Raw genomic sequence first — 10,038 nt, forward strand, 5'->3', positions numbered from 1 at the left:
TCCTTTTTTTGTTTATTTTGGTTTTTGGTTGTTTTTTTTTGTTTTTTTGTTTTTTTTTTGTTTTTTGGAGGCAGGGTTTCTCTGTAGCTTTGGAGTTGGAGAGTCTCTCCTGGAACCAGCTCTTGTAGATCAGGACTGGCCTTGAACTCACGGAGATCCATCTGCCTGCCTCTTCCTCTCAAGCATGCACCACCACCACCAGGCTTCTCAGCAATGCTTTAACGACCAATATATCCTCTCTATTCTCTGCTGTTGTAGAATGCTAAGCTAACAGCTGTCATCTACATTGTAACATCTGGGACTACTATGAAGAGACTTTGACTTAAACTTCATAATCTACCAGTTTTTAATCGTTGGAGTCAAACTAAGGGGTTTACCTCATAACCCAAGTCTACGCTTCACTCCATGAGGGTGTGTATCTCGTTCCCATCCACTTCCCCTTTGCCATTCTGCACCAGTCTTGCTTTATAATTCTAACACATGGACTTACTTTAGTGTGCATGTGTGTGATACACGCTCATGCATAAGAGTTCCAAGGCCACGAGGTAATGTTCTATTGCCTTCCACTTGGATTTTGGTACAGGGTCTCTTTACTGGACCTGGAGTGCACCCTTTTGGCTAGACTAGGGGTGGCTGACAAACTCCAAGAATTCACCCATTTCTCCCTCCTCTGTATGGGAGTTAGTTATAGATGCACAGGCCACTGGGTATAGCTTTTTAGCCTACTTGGGATTCAAACTCAGGTCCTTATGTGAACAGCAAGTGCTTTACAAACCAGGCTATCTCTCTAGCCTGACTTTCAACATTTTTTTCCTTTTTAAGACAAGTTCTCTTTACATATCCCTGGCTGTTCTGGAACTATATAGACCAGTCTGGCCTTGAACTCACAGAGATTCGTATGCCTCTGCTTCCAGAGTGCTGGGATTAAAGATGTGCACCAGTTATGTCTGGTAACTTTAACAATTATATCCAAAAATATTTTTACAGCATCACCATGGATGCTTAAAAGCTAATCATCTTTAAGCACAGTAATATGTTGCATCCACTCTCTGCTAAGGATGCTCATATTTCCTTGGAGGCTGGGACCCAGAGTCCTGCTCAGTCCTGAACAACAGCTCATACATTAGCCACAAACGAAACATTCCTTTCACTGTGAGCAGCACTGAGACAGAGTCCATATTGACTGCTCAGTTTCAAGAGGGCTCTAGCACTGCCTGGTTTAATTGACGATACAAAGAGTTCTTTAATTTGACCCAAATATACACGATGCCTGATAGAAAACATGCCCCATTATGAAGAGATCTGATTTGTTTTAGCACAACCTTTTACTTGGTCACTTAAGAAACCATCCAAGAAGTTCTTTTTAAAATGAAATGCCAAAGAATGCCCCCATTCATTAGAAGAGGTAAAAGCCAAAAAGATGCAATATTAACATATTTTTAAAAATTACTTCAAAAGTGAGGGCGTGTTCTGGTTAGCCAGCATGCGAAGGGAACTAATACATTGTCCCCTTAATTTATTATTAAGGCTGGCCTTAATTTATTATTAAGTTAAAGTAAAGCTAGATTTGGCTTTCATGTGGACTTTCCATCTTTGTTACAAACCATGCCCGTGCTTCAGTGCTGAGGTCAGGTTTTCTTGGGAACTCAAAGAGTAACCTCCCCCTTTTAAGTCCCCCCCTTTTTTTTAATCATTTCAGACAATTCATCTTTTTGAATGAGAAAGAGTAGAAGAGAGGAATGTTGAATGAGGTTAAGTAAACGAAGAATCTGTCACACAAAGCAAGTATAAATCCCAGTAAGAGCAACCAGGAAGGACAAACGGAAGCATTATTCTTCTGAAAACATTCTTCTTTAAATAGTGTGTAATGACATCCTCCCTAGAGACGTCTCCTGAGAGGGACGAACCACTTCCTCAGAAGTCAGTTTCTAGGCTTTGAGTATAAGAAGGGTATCAAGGCTCAAAGTAAGATTTAAGTTTTCCTTGTGTAAAATATTTGAGTTAGAACCACAAAAAGGTACTCACAGGAGTTCTTCTCAGTTTGTCTTTGATGCCTACTGATGTTCCTATGAACATAAAGGCCTGGAAAGAGACGTACTGTTATTACTTTTAGCTCCATAAATCAGTGAGCATGTCCTTATCTTGAAATATATGCCTAATACAGTCCCTATTTTCCAGGGAGAAATATATCAGACTCAAATATACTATGTGTAAGGTGATTTATGCTTTTGATCCAAGTGTAACATTTTCTTCTGCTCAGGCAGTAACTTGACTACATATCCAGCATTCCATGCAGCTGATAGCGCCTGAGGACTTAACTGCACGTAATTACAGAAATGTTGTTTTACTTAGGTAACCAGAATTCAGATTCTATGTTAAAGGTTTAAAATATGCTTAAACAGGAAAAATATACACAGTGAAATTTCTTTTCTCAAAAATAAGAAAGTTTAATGAATGCATACCCCAATGAACACCTCTCGAAAGAATTTGAAAAAAGCAAGTACACTTTGAATTTAAAAGAACACAAGAAGAAGCACATCGGGGGGGGGGGAGAATCATAGTTATGATTGATTTATTTAGCAAAATAAACTTACAGAAAGCTTTCTAATAAAAACAAAAGAATCACACCAAAACTTTAGGCCCATGTTCTTTGGTATTGAGATTCAAAATATAAAATAGTTTATTTTGAAAACTTTATCTATTGATTGGGTCTATAAACATTTTGCATAGAAGGGAAAGATAATATGAAATTACCTGTCATGTTATTTATCAAAAAGCCAACAAATGTATAAAGTCACAAATCACATCCGTGAATTGACCAACATCACCAAAGAAATGTTCATTTGCACATGTTTTCATGAAAAAGGCTTTTAGTTCCTTTACAATCTTATGCCATCATTTTATCATGTTATTTGAACAGCTTCCAGGTCCGAGGATAACATTATTCATATTTTAAAAGCCTGTATTGCTTGGAATTATGTGCCTCAGTATGTTCCATAACACAGTACCCGGAAGCTTCTAACAGCATTAAATTAATGATAATAAAACCCAATTCTGTATAAATCATTTTTGTTTATATTAAGAGAAATATGACATAAAGAACAGGCATTTTGTCTTTAATAATAACTGGTCACTCAGCAAAGCCAAACATTCACAGAAATACTTGGGGACATCCAAGGCTGTTCTCCACATTCCTGCATTTTTGTGTGAAAACGTCCTCCCTTAAAGTTGTGCCAATAAATCTGGGGGATGAATGATAACAAATTCAGAAAAATATTTTCATTTTTTTGCATGAACTCTCGTGATCTAAATGCTCACGGCTTTGGTGCTAGCATTGAGTTTGAGAACAGGAGGAATATAACCACAATAAGACACAACTATCTATTAGGAGGACTGCATAAAGACACCTTTGGCCATGGAGGCTCTGAGCCCTCTGGAAATAAGTCAGCTGCATTGCCAACATGACAAAGAAGATGGCAATGTTCAGAATCAAGAAGAGTCTGGTGTACGAGGCCGACAGTGATGGGGCTCTATTGCGGCTTGACGTCACCATCCGCATCTGTCCAAAGCCACCTTTCATGGAACCCCCATTTTTCTGTTTTTCATATGTGACATCGGCAAAATCCAAAAGGTCTTTCATTTCTTCATCTTCATCAATGGGCAGTTCTTTCTGCGCCAAAATCTGAGCTCTCTGTCGAACTTTCTTCTCATTGACTTCAATCTGTGCAAAAATATCAGGGACGGCATCCACAAACTTGTAACGCTTGCCTGCCCTTCGGCTTTTCTTTGACTTGCCTTGCTGCTGCTGTTGTCGCTGGGATATAGCAAAAATCCTGTCGATGGCTTCCTCCGTCTGTCTCTTATCAGAAAACCTCAGTAGCCGCTCAGCAGTCTTCCTAAAGCTGGCTGTGTTCTGGACTCGCGACAGGATCTGCTTCTCGAGCAGCCGGAACACTGGCTTAAAATGCTGCAGGTTGTGTTCCACAATAGCAGCATAATCTTTCACTTCGGGGACAGTGGGGCTCTTGATGGCTGAACTCCAGTCAAACAGAATTTTCTGATGATCTGCAATGACCTGTGCAAACGCAGACTGCCCTGGGCTCTCACCTGTCCACAGGTAAGTGGCATAGGCATGTTCATTGGTAGTTACAAAAACATCCAGCCGCTGAGGGTCTCCATGGATGCTGAAGCTCTGGACATCCACAGAGGGCCCTATGAAGAGGTAAGCTGCCCTGGTGATGGGACTTCGCAGGTGCATGGTGACATTCACATAATTAGTCCCATTGTAGGGATAGCCCCGAGGATATGTCACCGAGGCAAAGGTTGCCTTCTCGCTATAACCTGTATCATCCATCCAGTACATTTTATAGAGACCATCTCGCTGCCGGATGAAAGCTCCATGGACCCCATCTACTACTGTCTCCTCAAAAGGTACATCCACATTATGGAAGAAACTCGCTGCTGTCTCCAGGGGGCTCTCCTCTCCCAGGTGTATCTGGTCGACCAGGAGGAGGAGCTGGGGGTGTAGGAGGATCAGATTCCGCTGAATGTTCTTCAGGTGGAGCAGGGGGTTGTAAGCGCCTATGCCTTCTCCCCGGATAAAAACCACCCCATCTTTCTCGGCCGCTGCGATGACTCTCCCCTGGCAGCTGGCTGCCAGGTCATGCTTGTACTTTGACCATTTGGATGAACAGTCTTCTGTGACCTGACCCTCCCAGGGAGAAAAGCAACTCTTAGACACAGCTGGAGAAAACATGAGCACGTTGTTGAAGAAGGTGTACTTGGGCCCGTAGAGGGCCTCGGTAATGAAAGGCACGCCATTGGGGGCAAAAGTGAATGAGTTTTGGTCAGGATGCTCATGTCCTGCGTTGAAATTTCTCCACCCTTTGATCCAATCTTTATATTTGTTCCTGTGGACAATGTCATATATTGCACGTCCCCCAAGTTTTCCCGACTTGAAGGAGAGGAATGATCTATTAATTTCTGCAGGTAATGCACTTCCGTAAGTCACAACACCCCAGTCTTCAAAATAATGCAGTGTTGGGGTGCCAAAATCCGGAGGTGGGACTGACTTCAAGCTGGCATCATACCTGAAGGGATGAAGTGTTTCAAAGTTAAATGTTTTTTTTTCTGATGGAAGTAAAAAGAACTCTCTAGAATTATGATGCCACATGGCAATGTGGCAGCAAAATGCAATCTACAAATGCCACCCAGAGCAGGGAGCGTATCAGGGACCTGTCACAAAACAGCATGCACAAGGGCGAGCACTGGGGACTTCAAAGGAACAACACACTGTGTAACCTGTGATCCTGGGCTGGAGTTGGAAACAGCTTCTGCACTAACCTTTACTTGGGTCTTCTTCACTTGGCTATTTCAGAGTTGCCACCCAAACTACTGGGGCTCACAGATCTTTAAAAAATCCATCAAAATTCTGGTCAACGGGATCCTATTCTAGAGAACTCCATATTAGGCTGAGGATCCTAACATCCTGCTGGACCTGCACCAAAGAAGCGCTGCTCGACAAGGCCTATGCTCAGTCTGGAATCTGTGCCTCTCGTAGACTCTTCTCCTCTAAAACTGTAAAGCAGGGCAGAACATCACAGTGCAGACATGTCTTACTGTGCATAGCATACCAAAATGTATGAACTGGTAAAATTATAAGAAACTAATATTGGCACATTTAAAACTGTGGCTACTGCTGAGCCCAGAACCAAAAGGGTTGCTTTGTTTAATTTGAAGATGATGCCAAACTTCTGAGATAAAAGTGACATATTTTTATTCATGCTTAATGTTCATTAATGGAATATGAATGATACTTAACACAAAATGCTGCAAATGTTAAGCACAAAGATGATGATTTTCACAACCTAGGACAACTGCCTTGATAAGATCATGTGATCTGCTGCTCTAAGAAGATGTGAACTCACTTTTAGCTCATACATACTTTGGCCTAGTGAACAAGTCACCTATGGTTGAGTTGGTCTTAGTGGTGTTTGGCATTCTCGATTTCTGAAGTCTCAGTATCAGGACATTAGAAGTTCTCTCTGTACTGAGGTCTAGTAAAATATTTGCTTAATTAAGGTAACAACAAATATACAGAAAGCTGAATGACCATTTTCTCAGCTCTTGATAGGTTTAAATATTCGTACAGGGACATATTTAAACTTTAGAGGCAGCATTAATCTAACTCCAATAGCTAGCTTTCTAGAACTCTCTTGGCCACCTTTTTATGGGTGAGAATACAACCATGTAATTACTGCATATACCTCGGAGGAGCTAATATCTCTAAATCCTCTGTGAAAATACCTCGGAGGAGCTAATATCTCTAATTCCTCTGTGAAAAGAGTTCCACAATGCCAGTTAAATGCCAGGTAGTTCCTGCTTTGATAATTTTTCTCTTTGTTTAAACGTCAGGGGTGGGGGCAGAAAAAAAGTCAAGAAAATTCTACAGAAAGCTAATCTGGGGGCTAAGTGCAAATTTCAATAGCTTTAAAAAACCATTAACTGCCATCTTGATTTTAACTTATTTGAGGCCAACACACTTGGCAACACTTAAAGGGGGGGGGGGCGCAAGCTCCTTCCAAGCTTAAAAGACTACAATAAAAAGAATTACATGGTCTTTTTATTATCAAAGTGAAACTGTCAAACACTGTGCACACTTCTGAACAGCTGCGAAACTCGGGAAAGACCATGTCATTAGAGGATTATAATGCTCGATTTACCAAGACAAAACAAACTATTTGACTACTTTTTTTTGAGGGGGGGTGATCATCAGAGTAATCTGGTAAAACCTGTGTGTTTTCTCCTTCTACTATTTAAAAATGAATGACATAAAATCTAAGAAAAGCAGGTTCATCTGTGCAACAGCCCAAGCTTAGGACACCTCCAATAAAAGAAAACCAAGAGCGCAAGTGGTAATTAGATATCCATCTGTTCTTAACAGGTTTAGACACTGATAAGAGTTGAATTAAAGATATATCTACTTATGAAAAGGGTTTTCTTTGTTTGCTCGTTTTATAGAAAAACAGTGCACAGCATGAACCCGGGAACCATTTCACCGGAAAGCCACCTCAACATGTCATACCAAAGAAATTCTGTGTGCAGAGTGCACCAGCGCTGCCCTTTGGATGGTGTGCCTGGACCTTCTACCACACGGTTCTTTCTGATCTGGTCAGCCAGCCAGTTTCCACTGCCGTTACGCATGACGAATTTATCCAGGAACACTAATTGGCTTTCTGGACCATAAAACCAGTTGTAATTGGAGTCTGCAATGGCCACGGTTCTTTGAAACCCTGAGGAGAGAAGTTCGAGAAGATTGAGTTTAAAACTCTATATCCCTATAAAGGTCCAAACGATGCTCATCCAGCCTGTTTTGAAATTACAGCCAATAGTTTGTCTTAGACAAAAGTAAACAAGACTGTGATGTGTGTATGCTATGCCAATCCAATTTGCCATAACTGCCCAGAAAGTCTTCCACTGCGTACAAGCTTGGGTCTGTTACGCAACAACCTGTGGCTGGTAACAGATGTGATGCACCTCTTAGCATGTACATGCTGCCCCTTCCTCACTCTCGACTGGCCGTTCTATGAATGATGAGGCCTGCATCTAGGACAGACACCACCTTCTGCAGGTGTGGTCCTGAAGCTGGGATGGCACTAGGATTTTCTGCAGCTTAACTTGCATTCTAGGCCAAGATAAGAAAGTAGGGTGCTTCGATTTCATAGGCTTCCAATAAAGTAAAGCTTACTTTGCTTATAAGGGTGATGACAAAAACTGAATCTCCAAAAAGCTTCTGCTAATATATACTGCTAGAATTTAAAGGAGAAAAACAAAAAAAAAATGCATGGATCATGAAGACAGGTACCATTACCGGAGTTTGGGAAGAAAATCAAAAGTAAATTCAGATATCACTGAGCAGAAAGGAAGAAAACCCTATGCCAGATGACAATAATTATTACTATAATATCAACCATAGCAGAGAGGGAAGGAGAGGGAGAAAGGAGAGGAGAGGAGAGAGAGAGAGAGAGAGAGAGAGGAGTTGAGAATAAGTTGAAAGAATAAAATAAAAACAGAAATTCTTTGAAAATGCTATCATGAATATAGCTAATAATTTGATTTCCAATAGCTTTATAAGCAATCTTCTAACATAATTATATTATAAAATATGGCAATCAAAACTCATACTACAAGTTCTTTAAAATTAGAGGACTCACTCCTCTTTTAAATCTCAAGTTGCCTATTACAATACCTGGCCTAGAGATGTTCGGTAGTATGTTGCATTAATAAGCACAAAGAGCTAAGTCCCCTCCTAAATGCATTCTTACTGTTTTCCCTTGGGAAATGACCACACATGTGCTTACAGCAGCCCCAATCCCTGAGAGGGCTTTCTGTGTGATCTCAGCTCAAATCATAAACACGGGAACCTCTTCAAGGTTTCCTACTCTAGATAATCCTTGATTATGAAAAAGAACATCAAAATATACTTCTTTTCTTGGTCTAAAAATAAACAGTAGCGTTCCCCAGGGGAAGGTGGTCATTGGTTATGCAGTTGTATTTTTATCTTTGTGTATATGCAGATGTGCACATGAAATGGTGTGCGTGTGGAGGTCAGAGGACAATCTCAGGTGTCAGTTCTCACCGTCCACCCTGCTTTAGACAAGATCTCTTGCTGCTCACCCCCGTGTGTTCCAGGCTAGTTGGCCCTCAGCTTTCCAAAGTGTTATCCCATCTCCCCATATAAGTGTTGATGTCACAGATGCATGCTGCTGACTCTGGCTTAACATGAGTTCCAGGAATTCAACTCAAACTCAGGTCCTCAAAGCTACATAAGTATTTTGTCCCCCCACCCCCGCATGAGCCACCTCCGTGGGGCATCGGTTTGTGCATGACTCATCTATGAATGTCTATATGCACACATGCAGAGTGAAAAGGTTTAAATACTGGATTCTTGGTTGTATCTTAGGAGCACTGTCTTAGTTTTACTTCCTGTTGCTGTGGTACAGTTCTCTGACAAAGGGAAGGTAATGGAGAAAGTATTTGGATCACAGTCTTTAGTTACATCCTATTGTTTGCAGAAGGTGGCAGGAACTCAAAGCCGCTAGTCACAACACACTCCACAGTCAGGAGCAGAGAGCAGTGAATTGATGCATGTATACTAGCTCTCAGCTGGCTTCCTCTACTCAAGCAGTTCAGAATCCCCTTCCTAGAGGATGGTGCCACCCACCGGGAGCAAATAATGTAATCAAGACAAACTGCCACAGACCTTCCCACATGCCATCCTAATTTAGATAATCCCTCAGTGAGACTCCCTTACTATTATACCAAGCTGACAATCAGAACTCTTACAGTTTCAATATGAAAAGTTCGCCTTAGGCTCATGTGTTGGAACACTCAGTTTCCAGCTGGTATCGGTGTTTGGGACAGTAGATATGGGACTTTTAGGAAGTGGAGTCTTGCTGGAAGAAGTATAACTCTGGGGACACTGAGGACACTGAGGCTTTAGCCCCGCCCAGTTTCCTGTCTCCCTCTCTGGTTCCTGTGTGCAGAGGCAATGAGGTCAGCCAGCATCACCCTCCCGCTGTGACGCCTTCCTACCCTGTTGCCAAGTCTTTTCCGCCCCTGTTCCCGCATGGATTATTATAAGCCCAAATAATTATTTAGAATTATTAATTACCAGCAAAATTCATCTTCTTTTGTAAGCTGCTTTTTGTCAAGTTTTGGGGCTTTTTGTTTGTGGGTTTTTTGTTTGTTTTTATTTTTTATCATACAACAGAAAAGAAACTAGGAAATTAACCATCAGAATCATCAAAAATTTACCTCCTAAATTTTCTGATCTTAGTCCTGTTTTAGGAAACAGGAGGATTATAAAGATATCTTAGAAATGAGTAAGTTATCAAATCATATAAATAATTAGGAACACAATGGTAGAGCAGCATGTAACTAAAGTTTTTTGGTTTTGTGTGTGTGTGTGTGTGTGTGTGTGTGTGTGTGTGTGTGTGGTTTTTGAGACAGGGTTTCTCTGTGGTTTTGGAGCCTGTC

At 41.2% G+C, this 10,038-nt stretch overlaps 1 protein-coding gene across 4 annotated transcripts in view; it reads right to left on the minus strand.

Moving 5' to 3' along the window:
• Positions 1-2,553: 2,553 nt before the first annotated feature.
• The window catches only part of Dse (dermatan sulfate epimerase), a 140,242-nt gene continuing 132,757 nt past the window's right edge, over positions 2,554-10,038 (minus strand). For all 4 annotated transcript variants that reach the window (XM_026787408.1, XM_026787409.1, XM_005363520.3 and 1 more), the window contains 2 exons: positions 7,085-7,292; positions 2,554-5,090 (listed from right to left, as the gene is read on the minus strand). In XM_026787408.1, coding sequence (XP_026643209.1) covers positions 3,329-5,090; positions 7,085-7,292 — 1,970 coding nt within the window. In that variant the 3' untranslated portion in view covers positions 2,554-3,328. The remainder of the gene's footprint in view (positions 5,091-7,084; positions 7,293-10,038) is intronic.

Source organism: Microtus ochrogaster, linkage group LG9, assembly GCF_000317375.1.
Source record: "Microtus ochrogaster isolate Prairie Vole_2 linkage group LG9, MicOch1.0, whole genome shotgun sequence".
NCBI classification, from domain to species: Eukaryota; Metazoa; Chordata; class Mammalia; order Rodentia; family Cricetidae; genus Microtus; species Microtus ochrogaster.